Here is a 17,618-nt window from a genome sequence, read left to right as displayed (position 1 = left end):
ATCCTACATGATGAACATTTCTTTCATCTTTCTTTCTTCTTCAAAGGATTCATTAGGCAAAGAATAACATTTTTGCTCAGTTGCTTTGATGTCTTACATTTATACGATCTGAAGAGAAACAAGAAAGTGTTTTTTACCTGAACTGATCTATTAGACTTGCTTGTTGTGATAGTGACACCACCTACTGCCAAAAGGAGGTAAACCTTGTTTTACAACTTTAATTCGATTTACATAAACTTTCACTGTGTGGTCTACACTTGATGAGATCGCAAGTGCTCTGGCCCGCACAGTGGTGCACGCAGCCCTAGTTCAATGTTAAATGTCATAAAACAGAGACTCTCAGAGTAATGTAAAGTGAAGGAAACGCAGAAGAATGAACTACATCATAAACAGTATCTTTCTTTCTTTCTTTCTTTTTTTCTTTCTTTGATCTTTCTTTCTTCTTCAATGGATACATTAAGCAAAGAATTCCTTTCTGTCAGTCTAATGTCACAGTGTCAGTGGTCATAGAACCCTTTGATGTCTTTGACTGTTGCAAAGGTGAAAGATTTACACGAACTGAAGAGAAACAAGAGAGTGTTTTTTACCTGTAGTCTGCTTGTAGTGATAGTGATACCACCACCTACTGCCAAAAGGAGGTAAGCCCCGTTTTACCACTTTAATTCGATTTACATTACATTTCCCCCGTGTGGTCTACACTCGATGGCGTGGATCTCATACACAGAGACACTCAGAGTAATGTAAAGTGAAGGAAACACAGAAGAAAGAATTACCTCATAAACAGTATCTGGTTTAATAAGTTTATCTCCTATACACTAGCTCTGACCCGGGTTGCCAAGTCAGTCACATCTCCCCCTTTTAAGATTCCACGAAACTCCCCTTATTCTAGTCTTAATTAATCAAATATTCTGGTTTATTCTAGTAAAAAAAATTACTTTATAATTTACTGCGATGAGAAAGTACGACCGACCTGATACTCGCTCTGGCGATAAAGCGGATAAACCCGTTGGGTGACTCCGACCTGGCAACCCCGGGGGACAGCTCTTGTTCGCGTCCCCCTGCTCTCTGGACTCATTCGCCATTTTGACACAGTCGAGTGCACGGTGCTGCTAACGCTGCGGCTAACAACCACGCAGACAACACCACCGGGGACGAGCAGAGGCGCGAATCGAGGTGAGCACCGGACCGAATCCGTCTCTAATCACCGCGTTAGCCTGGAGGATTCAACAAGTGGCCGTTGGTTCGGTTTATTTCCACCGTTCAGTCACGTCCCTGTAGCTAACGGCGGTTAGCTTAGCTGAAGCCGACCTCGAGGCGAGCTTCCAACCGCTACCTCGCCAACCAGGCTAATCTAGCTAACCGAGCCAAACCGCGCATTGGACCCTAAATATTCAACTGTTAAATCAGTATTTAATCCGATGGAAGGTGGGTTTTCATTTACTCTGCTTTCTTCTAATCGATGCTTGAAATTGCGGTAATTATCTCCCCGGTGTCCTAGGGCCAAAGCCGGGCCTAATCCGGCAGTACTGGAGGGAGTAGTACTCTCCTCCATTACTTCAATACAGCGACCTAATACTACTCTGTGGAAATGCGTCATTACAGTTAAAATCATTATAAATAACATTTAATTAGATCTGTTCGTATCTCATCTGGAGGAATGAGTCAGAACTTTGATTATTTTCCATTAGCGATGAATCATCTCGTCTATAAAATGATAATCAATGATTTATGTCTCCACGTGCCTTGTTTTCCAGGGTCCTAAATGGGAAGTTATTGTTTTTTATTATCATGTATGAAAAAGAACCAGCAAAACACACGTGTGCAAAACGCAACTGTGCAGTCATCCAAATAGCTGGCGGTTCATTTTTATGTCGATTACCCGATTAATCGGTAAAGCCCTAGGGTTTACTTCAGATACTACAAATTAAAAGGTTTTTGTAAATGCACTTAAGACTTATTGATGTGTTTGTGTTTAAACTGCATTTTACCATTAGTTCAGGTGATTGAGGCTGATTTTTTTTTCACCTTGTAAATCTGATCATTTTAATTCATAATTTTAGATTAATGCCTTCACCAATAAATCCCCAAAAAACTATCTAAATACAGCACTTGAGTAAATCGTAGTTCCATTTCACAACTGCTGATGTGAAAATTTGAAACCAAAACCAGTAAGTAAGTTCTCTAAGAGGAACTTAAATCCTTAAGGACTATGTTGTCTTTACCCTTGAAATTGATAACATTTGATGTGACTGTGATCAGATACAATGGACTTGATGTTCCCTTGTGGGGCTGCAGACTGGTGTTGTAGAATTGCGTTGCACAACCCCCCAAAATCCTCAGATGTTGGATTCACATCTTGGAAACAGGCCCATGAAAAACCTATAGTCTTCCTGAAGGCAGGACTTACAGCTGCCCTGTTGTATTACACTGCATTAATTGAAGCTAGGCTAATCTGATGTACTGGGGGTTGAGCATATGCATGTTGGGGGATAGTAGTTTCAGCTTTGTGAAACCAAACTGGGCTGTAAAGTTAACGACTGTACTGAAACTGGTTTAACCGGGTGTATCTTTGGGCTTTGATTCGTTTCAGGTTCATCCAGTTTCACTATAGCTTGTGGGTTTCACCACAACCTGGGATTAATATCACTCAGTTTGTAGTTTATTTACAAGTAAGGAAAGTGTTAAAGGAGATTTTAAGTAATTGTTTATAGTAAATGGCCTCAGCAAGAACCACACACTACATTTGGAGTTTGCGGTTTGAAAAAGCACCTAGAGCTCCGAAGATGAGCTGATCAATCAACAACAAACTATCTGCGACTACTGTTTTTAATAGAAAATACTTTATACTGGTACTTTTCAGTCTAAAGTATGAATATTTACTGCTTTTCTGTTACATATCCTACTGTTAGTTCAACAAAACAAAGCATTTGAAGATGTTTACTTTGTATTCTGAGAAACTGGAATGGACAAAAGACTTAAACTTTACAATTCATGAAAATAACTATTAAAAAATTATTGTTTACAGTCCCCAACAGCATCTCGGCTATTTATCAGTGAAGGTTAATGTAAAACTTTTATGATGTGAGTGGGTCGGGTCTTACAAGTTACAAGACTTGCAAACTACTTTAACTATGGTCAAAAAGTCTTTCAAAACTATTGACACAGCAGCTTCACTCTCGACTTTGCTACTGATCAGTAACATATTGGTAATAAATGCAGCTGCATGAACTGCTGACAAAGTTAGTTAACTGACTAATTGTCAAATATTAATCTTTCTTTACTCTACCTTTGCTCCCTGGTGAGATATTTACCAAACGCGTGTTTTCCCATTTCCACCAGAAAACAACATGAGTGGCTGTCGTGTCTTCATCGGCCGTTTGAGCCCACACGCCCGAGAAAGAGACGTGGAGAAGTTTTTCAAGGGATATGGACGGATTCGGGAGATCAACTTGAAGAATGGATTTGGCTTCGTGGTTAGTGTCACAGACCACTCAATGTAAATCATGATGACCGATCCTGTCTTGTTTTCAGCCTCTGTAATGACTGTTGGCTCTCTTTTCAGGAATTTGACGACCATAGAGATGCAGATGATGCTGTGTACGAATTGAATGGCAAGGAGTTGTGCAGTGAAAGGTAATCATCTAATCTTGGCTGCTTGGTCTGTGTCCGAATCACCAAAGCCCTGAATGTCTTTCTCTTTCCAAGTTGACGTCTTTGTCTATATCTTGTATGGCTCCTCTTTTTCAGTCTGAGGCTGGCTGGAGAATTTCCAGAAATTCTCTGGAGCAACTGACTGAATTAGATTTGATTGCTGGTTGTATATTTTTGGTTATTTCCTGAACCCAATACTCTATCTTGCTCAGGGTCACTATCGAGCATGCTCGCTCCAGACGAGGAAGAGGTGGCGGCCCTGGAATGGGACGTTTCAGTAGCGGCAGCAGTGGGGGTGGTGGTGGAGGTGGTGGTGGTGGAGGAGGTGGTGGCCGCGGCAGCAGCGATGGTGGCGGCGGCTATCGCCCATCTCGCAGCAGTGGATCCAGGTACATCAAGTCTTTCTTTTAATAGAAACTAATGATGTTTAGTCAGATGTGGCCTTTCCACTAAAGTAAATCTCAGAATACAGATTTCTTACCTGTTTGAGTATTTCTTGTGGAAAACTCATCTTTTGGTTCTGATCAGTCATCATATATCTAACTGGATTTTAAAGTGAGAACACAATTACACTTGACTGTGTGTTTATCTAAAATATAATTGGATGCATGTGGCAGAAAATGCAGATACAGAAACAGAGATTTTTAAAGCAGAACAAAGTCAAAGGTGATGGAAAATAAAAACCTGTTGTTCCAGCTCTGAATCTAATTCAAATATTAACACAGCTCCTCAGGCTGACTAAGTAAATACAACGTCAGTAAACACAAAGTGAAAACTCTCTGTGCTGTGAGAATATACTCGGGTGGGTTTTACAGTCTGGGATTAATACTGAACGCTTTCCTGTTTGGTTAGGGAATATGTATCATCTGTTTTGTTTAAGAAATTTTGTATTAAATGCTCTGTTTAATTTTCTTTTCCTGTAAAGGTACGGCCCTCCTGTGCGGACGGACCACAGGCTCATTGTAGAGAACCTCTCTTCACGGATCAGCTGGCAGGTAAGAGATTACTAACCTTTCTCGTCTTAAAATGCAACCTCTTTCAAATTTCATAGTCACCTTGTAATGACATGTTTTTTTTTTAAGTGATGCAGCATTCATTTGATCAGGCCGGCTCATTTTGTAGTCAGAATACATTTTTGAAAATTGTGCACTCAGTTGATAATTGGCTAATTACAATATAAAGCCCCAGTTTTTTTTAGTTTACCTCCATCTAAAAATAAAACACTTGTTCTAACTAAAACATTTACTGATTTTATTTTTTTTTAACAGCTGCTTTTATATGGTTTCCTTTACATCAGAGGTAAATGCACACCCTCCATGGAGGTGTCACAAGTGTGTAGCGCCATCTCCTGGTTGTTTTTCTGAATAGTGTCCATTTGGTGCCTCTCCTTACACGCAGTTGCCGCCGGTCTAAAGTCTTGGCTGGGCCCCGTAGCGGGTGAAAGTGGTCTAGCGCAGGATACGGTAGCCTTAGGAGGTCCGTAGCCACAGTCTGGAGGTTCTGTGGGCTGGCACCCCCGACTGCTGTAACCCCCCTCAAATCCACGGTCCCTACACTCTCCCATTTGGGTCTTTTTCTGTTGCTGATGGAGCTGGGGGGGGTGTTGAGTCGGGCGCACACCCCTCTCTCTACTTGGTCTCTGGTGGTTCCTTACTTGTGGAGGCCGGATGCTGAGTCAAGGCCGAGGTCGTTTCTCAAGGGCTTAACACTGCATTGGTTCCCATTTGCTATTTGGACAAGTGGCTCTATGCTAATGTCTTCCTGGGTATGGAGCGGTAAGTAGCATAAAACTCATGTGATTGGGTTTGTTTAGGGTCGGGTGGTAAAGGAGTGTAGAGTTAGTCTCAAATGGGAGGGGGGCGGGGCAGTTTTAATTTGTAAACACCTGGAGCCAAATTATTTTAAATATGAACAAAAAGAGACTCTCTAGGTTTTTGTTGAGCCATAGTTCTATTATACAGCCCCTAATGAAATCAGATAGATCTCAGACATGCAGACACAAAGTCCAGTATTGACTTAAACCCAAAATACATCTAGTTTTAACTTGACACATAAAAACCCCAAACAGCTTGTTTACTTATCAGGCGTCTCCCCCTGGAGTTTTACTAGGTTTTTGCTGGTTAACCCGTCCCAGAAAAACGAAACGCAAATTCATGGAGCCAATTAATGAGACAAAGAAATATTGTTTTGAGAAAAAGTCTGTTAAAAACACTTGTCCACTCTTATAAAGAACGTTCAGTGGCTCTTTTTGTTTACATGCCCTCCACTGAAATGGGAGCTTATCACAAAGTGACAAAAGTCAGCATTAGATAACCCATGTCTCTGTGTGTGTGTGTGTGTGTTTGTGTGTGTGTGTGCTGGTTTCTTGCTGCCTGCTCATTTCTCTCCCTCCAGGTCAGAAACGGTTCTCACTGGCACCTCTTGTTCTGCTCAGTGTCACTAATCCTGTGTTATGCTTTGAAACAGGACCTGAAAGACCTGATGAGAAAAGCAGGTGAAGTTACCTTTGTGGACGCTCACAGACCCAACAAAAACGAAGGGTGAGTTGTTCATCTGTCGTCTCAAACTGTTCATGTTTGTCACCAGAGTTTGGTCCTAATGTGACGTCTCTGCTTTGATATACAGGGTGGTTGAGTTTGCATCTCGCAGTGACATGAAGAACGCCATTTCCAAGCTCGATGGGACAGAACTGAACGGACGCAAGCTGAAGATATTTGAGGACAGCAGAAGGTAATTTAGTTTTGACCTTTTCCCTTGACAAATTTTGGTGCAATAAAGCAAATCTCTGTATCAGAGAGAAACTTCAGAACAGATAATATCTCAGCTCATGGATAAGTTTTGTTGCTTTTTTTGTCTTATTGTGTAGAACTGCACAAATATTTAACACAACCCCTGTGTCTCTTTCCTCGACAGTCGCAGCAAGAGCCGTTCCCGCTCCCGCAGCTACTCTCGCTCCAAGAGCCGCTCCCGCAGCCGCAACCGCTCCAGGAGCCGCTCCAGGTCTCTCAGCCGCACCCCAGAGAAGAAGTCGTCAGGTGGGAGCAAGGGCGCAGCCAGATCCCCCTCCAGGTCCAAGTCTCGCTCCAAGTCCCGCTCCAGGTCTCGCTCACGCTCGCCGGCCCCGGCTCAGAAGAAACAGTCTCGCTCCCGTTCTCGCTCTCGGTCCCGGTCCCGCTCCCGTTCACGCTCTCGCTCCGCCTCAGCAGACAGCAAGCACTGAGATCAATACCTGTGTTTGGTCGTAACATAGACTGGTAGTTGATCACCATAGGCCTGTATGGTGACATGTGGTTTTGTTTTTTTAATGAAGAGAGGGAATTGCCTTTTGCAAATACTTGCCTCTTTTGAAATAAGATCAGCTGTTAATGTGCCCATCTTGTTATTTTTTTGTTAGTTTGGATGTGCTTCCACTGGGAAACTACTTTTGTTTTCCCATTACTTAATGATTTATACATTTCCCCCCTTTTTAAAACTCCATATTTTGACGACATTCTGAGCAACGGCAAGCATTTTAATCGGTGACGACAACCCCGCAGCCCGTCTGCCATGTTTTGATTCCATCCACTCCTCTGTGCTTTGCCTGAGTGTTGAAAGTTAGCTGGGAACGGTTTCAATTTCCCACAATGTTGTTGAGTCCGTTTATGTTTGAAACGTGAGCTCCTGGTGTCGCCGTGAAACTGTGATTCCGCTTCTGGCGAGGCACCGATACAGGCGCCTCCACACGTGTTGCATTCACTGCCCTGATATGTATGTGATGATAAAAATGCTAACCTCTCAGTTGGTGGTGTATTTCAGCTTCCCCGTGTAATGATATTGTGATTCGAAACTAATTTTGAGCGGCTTTTTTTAAACACTGCTGTATCAGGACGGTGTCTTGTGTTCGTGATTAATTTTCTTAAGTTTCTTTGCTTTTATTTACTTCGTCTCCAGACTAGTGTGATGTTGTCTGAACACGAGTCTTTTTCAGCAAGAAGAAATGTTTATTGATTCGATACTAATAAAAGTCACTTCATATTGTCATTTCTTTTTTAGTTTTGTCCAGAAAAGAATGACTCTTATATTTTGTGAATCCAGGTCACTCGTACATTCAATAAATTCTCCGCAGTTTACCTAAATAAAAATGCTTGCAGCCAAATTATTTTTTCATCATGCTGTTGGCTTAAATGTAGCTCGGCCTGTTGTACAGATAACATTTGATGAGTTTTATACACCCAAATTCATAACACGAAATAAAGATAATTGACATAAAATTCTAGAATCTGTTAGATTACGACCAGCAAAAAAGTACATTGCATGAAAATGACAATTAAGTTTTACAAAAATATTTGGTTCTTACTTAAAGGTAACAACATTTTTTAATTTCTCCTACAAAATATAACATGCAAGCATCTGGAAAAGCAAGTAGACTCATTACCTCAGATGCTAGTGTTGAGTCAAAAATGACTCATGTATTCATAGGCATCAATACTTGATCCTGTAATGAAATTTGTGGTTTGTTGGAGACTGATTCAGTATCAAACGTCTCTTGGGCTCAATTTTTAAGGGCAGTCGGCCATTTTTAAACCACACTATGATTTAACAGTGGTTTGTATGAAATACCTTGAGACATGGAGCAAATATAAACCTCCTTGGTTGAGATAAATATATTGAAAGTGTCAACTACTTGATTCGGCTGTGCTTAGTTAACTGTTTATAGTCAATTTTCAATAATATGAATATGATGAAAAACAAGCTGTGATCACACAAAATGGGTTAAAATGACTTCAAATGATCAGAATATAAAAGCTACACTTTTAGAAGCACAGTGAAAAATTGCACCGTCATGTCTTCAGGTGAAAAACGTTTTGCTATCCAAGGCTGGAGGATCATCATCTCTATAACAAATGACTGGTGAGATGTTGCTGGAGGATATTTCACTTTCTATAATGCTTTCTTTTCCACAGTGAGAAATAAATCCTCTCTCTGGACTGTTAGAGAATCTGATGGATGAACCCACACTTGGCCTGTGTGTTAGATTTATATTACTGTGTTGAATCATGAGTCACTATCAGTAAAGTAGAAAAAAGTTTGTTTAAGAGGCTGCTGTAAATAGTGTGAGAGGAGGGTCTGATAATAAAATAAAACTTGTGGACCAGCTCTGCATGGATTAATTTGATAACAGCTTATCCATCAGCTCCCACTAATCCACAGTTACCAGTGTCCTGCAGTCTCTGGTAACTGGTGGACGGTTACGCTTCGTCACAGAAAGAGTTAAACGTGTCTGTGAGGAGTTTCATTGAAAAACTTTCCCGAGGTTTAGTTGAATCAAAATGTGAAGTGAAGAACAAAAGGTCATTGAGTTCATCCAGCGTCACACACACTCATCACCACACGGTGGCAGTGTGTTCTCATGCTGCAGGGACAAGAAGGAGAATACATGTCTGTGAATCCATGTTCAATAACCTAATCGATATCAATCTATTAGTTATTGATGATTAGAAAGCTGTTTTTCGGTGTTTGACTTGCTCAACGGTACTTCAGCAGGGTAGGTGTGGCAGCACAAGTATGGGATTTTCAAAGTAAAACGTTTCCTTAATTAAAACAGAGGAGGTGGTTGATTAAAATGCACCAAATTTCAAAATAAGAGGTGACCTGAGCTGCACCTGAGTCCAGAGACCTTCAGTGACGTCTTTCCTGGGGAGGAAATATATGAGGGGTGATTAATGCCACAAGGTGAGCCATTTGAAAAGTGAAAGCTGTGTCATTCATTTTCCATCAGAAATGTAGCGGCAGTGCAAGAAATGATAAAACAGCTCAGTCTCTCACGGTATTGTATTGAATTCATATTTATATCATATGAGAGCAGTAGGAAACATTTTTATTTATTATTTGATTAGTTATGCTCCTTTAAATCAGTCAATCAATCAAATTGAATTTATATAGTTCATTTTCACAAATTAATATAGAAAAACGCAGCACACCAACGAAACAACAATAGTTAAACAATTTAAGCGAAAATACAATGTCTGACATCAAATTGAGAGATATACAATGTTTGAAGCATTTATGCAAAATGCAAGATGATTAAATGGCATATGTTATGACTAAAGTGCTAATAAACATTAAAAACTACAGCTTTCACCACTGTTGATATACGAAGGGGCCTCTTCTACTTCGAAGTTGGGGGTGGTGAGGTTCCTCCGATGTTCCGAGTCGAAATTCAGACTCGAGGTGGCGTTCGAGGTGTAACTTTCGACTCGTGGGTCGGTAATTCTGACCTCTGGGGTTTAATGGAATGTGCAACATAAAGAATGATACTGCTGCGTTCCAGACAACCTCGGATGTTGGAATTGGAACGCCACTCAAAGTCAGTGTTCCGACCAGCGAACTCAGGGAAGATTCATCTACCCCTAATGTCAAACAACAATGGCGGTGCACACGGAGGCGTAGATGTTGTAGCGCTGAGGCCTGACGACCTTCTGTTGGATCTCGTTTGTGAGAACGAGCGACAGTGCGTGTTCTCGCCCTCTTATGTATTGGAATGTGTTTCTAAGTATCAAAATTGCTAAATAAAATGTATAATAGTGTCTGTTGCCTCATGCATCGTTTAAGAACGGAGGCTGCACTGGTCCCAGTTGAATCGTCTCACCACGAGCCGAATAACCATTAGCTTCTCACAATCAGATGCCATCACCGTGAATTGAAACGCTTGGAAGTCGGAAATTTCAAGTCGGAATATCTGACATCCAAGTAGTCTGGAACCTAGCATGTGTTTGTGAAACCTCCCCCCCCCCACCCCTTCCTCCTGAGTGGTTGTGTGGCACTAACCACCCCCCATACACCGGCAGCAGCGTGGTGGGCACAACAAGCGCACCTCCGTGTTTCTGAGCTGCGCTGCGCACTCTGCAGATCCTCCCCGGCACCGAGCACCGCACCGACCCGCCCGGCGCGCAGAGGACGCAGGGATGAGCTCGCCCTCCGCCCTTCGCATCGCACTACCGTGAGCGCGTGACGGCTCCTTCCCCGCAGGACACACGCATCCACAGAGGACCCGCACCGGTCCGCTGTCCCCGCAAACCCCCCGCAGCTCCTCCTCGGACACCCGCAGCAGCAGCAGCAGCAGCAGCAGCCGCCCCGGACCATGGCGGAGCGAAGCGGCCGGCTGAGCTTCCCCGGGAGCGGGGCTCTCAACAGACCGGTGCCCATGAACCTGTTTGCAACGTGGGAGATTGACGGATCCTCCCCGAACTGCGTCCCCAGGTGAGTCGCCGCAACTTTACCGCAGGTGTTTGCAAAGCTGCACAGTCATTTCGTCGGATTGCTCCGGCTCACACCTCCAGCTTCGACCCACCGTCGTGCCAGGAGGGTGCCCATGCAGGCCCGGCACCCAGCACCCCCCCCAGTCCCCTGCACTGTGTGGATGAGGTGGTAAATAAGAGATGTATTATATGGCAGCTGGGGGGTGAACGCAAACAAAGTCATAAACATTCCCTCCAGCCGCCTTGCAGCCTGGAGGAGGTGTGTGTCCTGCAGGTTTAGTCTGAATGTTGCCAGGATGCATCTCCATCTTTGTGCCAGGCTGCACCATGGAGACCAGTCCGCCTCCTGGGACCCCCCCAGAGACCCAAACACCCAAGCACGTCATCACAGCCTCATTCAGATGGAACTGTCTGGGTCAGATCTGGTCCACTTAGCTCAGGAGCAGATATTGTTTCATCGATGGCTGGGCCACAACACTGGATGCAATTATGGACGTACCTGTTAATAGTTTTGTCTTTTAAAATGTAAGAAAATAATGGAAAAGGCGCATTACAGCGTCTCAGAGCTCAATGGGATGTTCTCAGATGAGTAGTTTTATCAGAGCAACGTGTAAAAATCCAATATTAACCAGAGAAAACCAAAGAAATGTCATATTTAAGACGCTGGAATTAGCAAAAGTTTGTCCTATTGTCCAAATAAAGTGTCCAGACTAATAATCACTTAAAATAGGCCTGTTTATAGTTTAACTTCCTGTCGATCAACTGATTGAATACTTGACTGATCATTTCAGCTCTTTTAGGTCCTATCGTCCACGTTTGCTGATGAATTAAACACTTCATCTGGAAAATTTGTCATTTAACCGAGTGTTAAGTGTAACTCAAGACAATAAAGTTTTGTCGATCAGATAGAAACATCCCCTGCAATCGTTTGAATTTGTGATTTGACATTTCATAATTGTGTCTTGTTTTATATCCCAAACAATCAATTGATTTGACCGAGAAAACAACAAGCAGATTAAATGACAGTGAGAACGATTGTGAGTTGCAGCTGTTGCTCTTATACAAGCAGCTTTGTAAACTGCTTGTTGATGGACTTTATAGAAAACGGCAAAGTTCTGTTGTAGTTGTTCATCTCTCCTGAGGTGCAGTGTCGGGTCAGAACAACGTTTACACCTGAATACAGCCATTTCTTTCAGATGAGACGCAGATCAGACATGAATTTGACAACGTGAGACATAACGTGTTTCAAAACATTGTCCATTTAGATATATTTCAATCAGGAGCGAGACAAATCAGTAAGTTAGATTGTGATTGATTTCATTGTGAACAAGAGGAACAGACTTTGACAGCTTAGACCTGAAGAGAGATGAAGTTGGGACGTCCCATGGAGGCTTCTGATTGGACGGGTTGAAGTGAGATGAGAGGGTATCCATAGCTGTGGGGGTGCAGCGGTGGACGTGGGTCGCTCAGTGATCATGGTGCCGAACTGACAACTGTATTTTAAACTTTGACAGCTTACAGGTGATTGGCTAGAAAGAGACAATGAGCTTCGAGATGGTGGGAAGTGACTTTGATCCCGATTGAACGCACACTTTGATCTACGCTGAGTTCCAGTCACCTCGTACCTGCTCGTAATGTGTAAACACTTCAAACCCTTAGTGGAAGGGATCAGAAATAAGACAAAGTTGTGTATTTTCTTGACATCTGATCCAAGCTTTTTGACGTCATGTTGAAATCTGACACTTTTGTAACCTGAGTTAGTTTAAATTCCACGTCTGTCAGTGGTGAGGTGTAACAGAGGCAGTTACTACTACAAGAGTATGTGTGTTTTTATATTTTGTTCTGCTTCTCCTTAGCTCCGCTCTATCCTCTTAAGTTAATACCTTCAGTGGGTATTACATTGCATGGCTTTTAGCTGAAATAAGACTAATTCATTTCCAGAAATAGCAGAGCTGTGATGTTACTCAGCAGAGTGGACAAGTGGATAAAAGGGCTCCTGTGACTAAAGAGTCGCGGGTTCAATCCCCCGCGTGACCCCCGAGTGTCAGTGAGGATTGTCATATGAAGCTGCTTTACTGAGGGGATCTACTTTTCTCTAATGTGTTCTCGGCCTCCGCAGACAGTTTGTCTGGATGAAGGCTTCACTTCACGTGTCAGTCAGGACGCAGCTCTTCATCGAGCGCTGTCCGTCACGTCAGACAGGAGGAGCTCGCCACACGTCAAATCAGCTGCCTCCTCCTGTGATGTCGGCCTGTGGAGGTGGTGAAAGAAAATGGCCGCTGCCTATCTTCAGAGGACAACGTGTCCACAGAAGAGCAGCCTGCTGGTTCCTCTTGATATTTTATTTTCTAATGGAAACAGTCAGAGAGATGAGCAGAGGGGAAACCTGGGAGAATCAATGTAGACCCGGCTCCCTGCGGTGGAGACGCACAGTTCCTGCACAGGTTCCTTGTTCCGGGGGAAAGTACCGGCCAAGAAATATTTCAACATCGTCCAGTTTGTTATTGTTATTCTTCGGCCTCGGAGATATGACGTGTTAATTTATGACCTGTAGAGTTGCTGGTGTGCAGCTTTTACCTTTGGACAGAGCCAGGCTTGCAGTTTCAGTTTTAATTCTAATCTGAGCTAATCACCCGCTGGCTCCGGCCTCATATTTAAGTAGTAGCTCATTGATTTTCTCTTGGCAAGCAGGAGAAAATAAGGACATTTCCCACAGTGTGTAACTATGAGCTTTAAGTACAACACTGCAAGTTGTCAGGTCATTGATAAAAAAATTATTTATGTATTTCTTAAACCAGAGGGAACAAAGCATCAAGGTCATTCAGTTTGCAAGTAAGACTTCAGTAGCTGGATAGTTGGGTAACTAATGACTGATCATGTGAAGCATTAATAATAATAATAAACTTTATTTATGAAGCACATTTCACCACAGGTGCTTTACAAGTTAAAAATGAAAAATTGACGGCAAACAATAAACAATTTAAAAGCAAAGATCATTATTATCATTATTAAAGTTCAATCTTGACCTTTCAAGTTGTAGTTTGACAGAAACAGTTTGAGGTCAGTTTATGAGCTTTTCCAGGAGCATTCAAACCCATTTTACAGTTTCCAGCAGATGAAGCTTGTTTTAAAAAAAATTTTAAATGTAAAATTAAAGTGCAGGTTGGAAGAAATTAATAATGGGACCATGCTCCCATCTCTCTGTTCCTCGCATGGCTTCATCATTGTTGTAACAGTGACATCAGGGACTGACTTGCATGTTATGTGAACCGGTACAATGGGTTCTTCTGCCGATTTTGTCAATTTATCCTGTAATTTCTTCACGTCTCCATAAAGGCCGCTCTCTCGCTCTCTCGCTCGCTCGCTCGCTGTGGCTCGGAGGTCTCTGAAGCCCGAGGCTATTAGGCCGGGAGGCTGGCAGAAGTGCTGCCACGGCAACGATCTCACGTTTCCCAGAGTCACATCAGGACATGTGCCACTCCACGCTGAGATGCTTCATAATCACCCATCATAGCTGAGGGAGGGGCCTTAATCGCATAACTCTGGGGGTGAAAGATAATTGCCTGTGGTTTGGAAATCTAGGTGTCAACTTCAGATGAATCCAAGGTGCCTCCGATAAGGAAAACACTGGCTGGTGAAATGCAAATGTTGTAGTGTTTTTATGAGGCGGCGTTTACGAGGCTCTGGTCGCCTGCTGCTCGTGATATTAAGCCGGGGATGTGAAGTGCTTGAGTGATACGCGGAGAGCCGCTCTTATTATACTCTCCTGCAGCCTGTTTAAGTGACACGCTGGGTGTGAACGTGAAATGCAATCTTAAATTCTGTCAGCTCATCGTGAGAAGCTTTTGAATGAAGCGCCCTAACGATGGACGTGTTTTCTAAGAGCCTCTTCAGACCGCATGGTTCCTCCTCGGCTCCCTGCTCTTCAGGAGCTCCATTTTGGTATTTTCAAAGTGGGCATCGGTTGCATTTCTGCACATCAGCCCACAGGCGTGAGGCTGAGTGCTGTGAGAGACGGGGGCCAATCTGCGAGACAGAGGCGGGATTGAACGGGCCCTCGAGTGGCAGCTGGACCCAGTAGGCTGTCATATTTGGGCCTGTCGGAGGCGAGAGTGCTGAGATGTCGCTTTGAACCGCACTGAGACACTCGCTCTTTTGTCCCCCGGCTGCCGGAGCTGCTCACACTGCGGGAATTTAGAGTGGGACGAACGAGAGGCAGTTAAAGCATCTCATTGTTTTGCGTTGCCCTTTTTATTCTTGTTGTCCTGCACTCGGTGCCTGTTCTGTACCAATGTTTGAGAGTTTGAATAAGACTGAGAGTCTGCAGCCATGCCAGCATCTGGGACACTGCACTCGGTGGCGCTTTGATGCTAATGTTAGCATGCAGAAAATGTTATGATGCTAACATGCAATGTCGCAATGTTCAACAACTTAGATCATCGTGCAGCACGCTAACATTATTATTGTTTTGTTAATAAACAACATCAACAACATGTAGTCCTGGCGATGGCTCCAGAAGAAGATTAAAGGGATCACCAATGTTTTAACTATTCATCGTGGCACCAAAAAATTGCTGGATCAGCAAAGTCATTAGGGTCCATCATCTTGGAACCATGAACGTCTGGAGCAAATGTTGTGCCGGTCCATCCTCCAGATGTTGAGATATTTTACTGAATACGAGAAAGAACTTGCAACACAAAAAGACAACAGAGTAATTCAGCTTGATACTCTGGGATCCATGAACATCTAACACCAAATTTTCTGCGAATCCATTCACAAATGTCCATTACTGTACCTTACATTTTGTGTCATTCAGAAGATAATTAGGAATTTAATGAATACGTGAACATGGTTTCACCTCTGGTGACTCAAAAGTCTGGGAATAGTCAAAGTCAGTCGGGTTCATGCTCTGGGGACCATGAACGTCTGTATAGAATTTCATACTAAATCCATCCTATTTTATTCAGATGTTTGAAGACTAAAGAGTTGGACTGATGATTAAATAATCATTCATAGAGCTTTTTTACACCATTTAGACATAATAAAAAATGAATGTGTCAGATGATAATGGATCGTTCTGCTCTGCTCAGGCCCCGGGAGATTTCTTCATCATGTTTTTGAGAGTCTCAGTCTCAGTTTTTCAGATTCATCCTCGTGTTTATCAAGTAAATATCTAGGTTGCTCCAATTATTATCTTACCATCATTAGATATTCAGGCCACTCCTCCTTTCTTTTCTGACGAAGTTGAATAAAAACTGGTGAAAAAACCAGCTCATAAACATGTTTCATACAGATTCCTCTCTCAAGAGAATCCCTGTCTTGTTCCCTGAATGTGAAGTTGTAGCTCCTTATGTAAGATATCCGGCTCCATCTTGCTGAGGCAGCACGTTCTGTAGGACAGACGGGGCAGGACAGGAAAGGGCGGTCGCCTCCTCTCTCCAACACACACACACACACACACACACACACACACACACACACACACACACACACACACACACACACACACACTTGAGATGCTCTGTGACTCTGCCGGCCGATCGATGTTGCCTCCAGCTGACTTTCCTCATGCCTCGGTGCCTGGTGTCATGCCTGACCGCCTGCTTTCTGTGTTCTTCTCTTATTTCCCCACAGACAATATTTGATTTTAAGGAACCCGTGTTGATAATATCTCTTCAGCTGGAATCCACTGACCCTCTGCAGAATGAGATCAGGGGCCTGGAAAACGCTGCGTTATGAGAGTGTGTGTCCTGAAATATTGAAAAAATAATGCGACATGCACAGTATGGGTTTGTTTTTATTGAATTTAGCTGATGCACTTGAACTGCCAGCAGGGACAAGGCTGTGACAGGCTCCAGTCAAAAGAATGACGGATATTATACGACTGATTAAGTGTAGACATAAACACCAGATTACTGTAAACAGCCTGAATGTGTAGTGTCAAGGATGTAGTCGTATATTTAGTTTCATATTATCACAGAGTGAGAAATAACTGCTGAAAAATGAGACGCAGCTTTTGTGTTTGAGGAGTTTTACACCTCGGGGCTCGGGAGCTAAATCTGTGTCACTGTGCAATTTCCTACAAGCGTCCACTGCGCTGACATTTTATCAGCACACGCTCCACAAATTAAATTCATGCTAATTGGAAGACGGGACGAGCACGCGGGGCCGCCGGAGATATGGAGAGAGACTTTTGTTGTTCGGCGCCGCTCTGATGCAGCAGAGATGAACCGACCTGTGGTGAAGTGTCAGAGTGTCGAGTGTCGGTGTTTAGTCCTCGAGCGAAACGTCCTTTAGTCTAACTAGACCTCCGAGAGATGGAGATCAGACCAGACAGCATCAGGCTCCACACGACACGCGCGATGAGAACAAATGATGATGATTGCTGCATCGCTGAAAACAACTTCAGGCAGTTTGACAAAATTAATCTTCACTTAAGCTTCATTTAGAAGCTTGTTACACAACTGTCAACCCATCGTCTTCATCACCCTGCGTGTCGGCGTGGTCGAAGCAGGGCGATCATTTTCAAACCCGTTGGAAATGTTTCTTTGGAGGGTGTCTCCAGATTATTCACACTTTGCAGCTGATTGGTCAGAGGTCAAGGTCGAGGTCAACAGAGATATTCCATCATATCTCCACAAGTAAAAGGGCTAGAAAGACAATCTAAAGCTCATATTGATCCAAACATTATTCCCCCTTCACATGACATGAAACCATATGACAGAGAAT

At 43.2% G+C, this 17,618-nt stretch overlaps 2 protein-coding genes across 4 annotated transcripts in view; both read left to right on the top strand.

Moving 5' to 3' along the window:
• The first annotated feature begins 1,037 nt into the window (after nt 1-1,037).
• srsf5a (serine and arginine rich splicing factor 5a) lies at nt 1,038-7,671 on the top strand. Its single transcript, XM_035167453.2, has 8 exons — nt 1,038-1,173; nt 3,340-3,473; nt 3,563-3,633; nt 3,864-4,040; nt 4,577-4,646; nt 6,118-6,191; nt 6,277-6,381; nt 6,565-7,671. The coding sequence occupies exons 2-8, from the start codon at nt 3,348-3,350 to the stop codon at nt 6,869-6,871; spliced, it is 930 nt and encodes a 309-aa protein (XP_035023344.1). The 5' UTR covers nt 1,038-1,173; nt 3,340-3,347; the 3' UTR covers nt 6,872-7,671.
• Nucleotides 7,672-10,488: 2,817 nt separating this feature from the next.
• Nucleotides 10,489-17,618, top strand: part of pacs2 (phosphofurin acidic cluster sorting protein 2) — a 55,485-nt gene continuing 48,355 nt past the window's right edge. For 2 of the 3 annotated variants that reach the window (XM_035167448.2, XM_035167447.2), the window contains exon 1: nt 10,489-10,890. In XM_035167448.2, coding sequence (XP_035023339.1) covers nt 10,772-10,890 — 119 coding nt within the window. In that variant the 5' untranslated portion in view covers nt 10,489-10,771. The remainder of the gene's footprint in view (nt 10,891-17,618) is intronic. The other variant, XM_035167449.2, reaches the window with a different exon arrangement.

The sequence above is a fragment of the Hippoglossus stenolepis genome, chromosome 10 (genome assembly GCF_022539355.2).
Source record: "Hippoglossus stenolepis isolate QCI-W04-F060 chromosome 10, HSTE1.2, whole genome shotgun sequence".
NCBI classification, from domain to species: domain Eukaryota; kingdom Metazoa; phylum Chordata; class Actinopteri; order Pleuronectiformes; family Pleuronectidae; genus Hippoglossus; species Hippoglossus stenolepis.
Note: the sequence above shows the minus strand (reverse complement) of the source record. Positions and strands in the feature narration are given on the sequence as shown.

Excerpts from the sequence above, each read along its gene's own strand:
- srsf5a (XM_035167453.2), top strand. The coding sequence starts at position 3,348 with ATGAGTGGCTGTCGTGTCTTCATCGGCCGTTTGAGCCCACACGCCCGA. Across the intron at positions 3,634-3,863 it reads AAGGAGTTGTGCAGTGAAAG|GGTCACTATCGAGCATGCTC; the intron begins GTAATCATCTAA and ends TATCTTGCTCAG. Across the intron at positions 6,192-6,276 it reads AGACCCAACAAAAACGAAGG|GGTGGTTGAGTTTGCATCTC; the intron begins GTGAGTTGTTCA and ends TTTGATATACAG.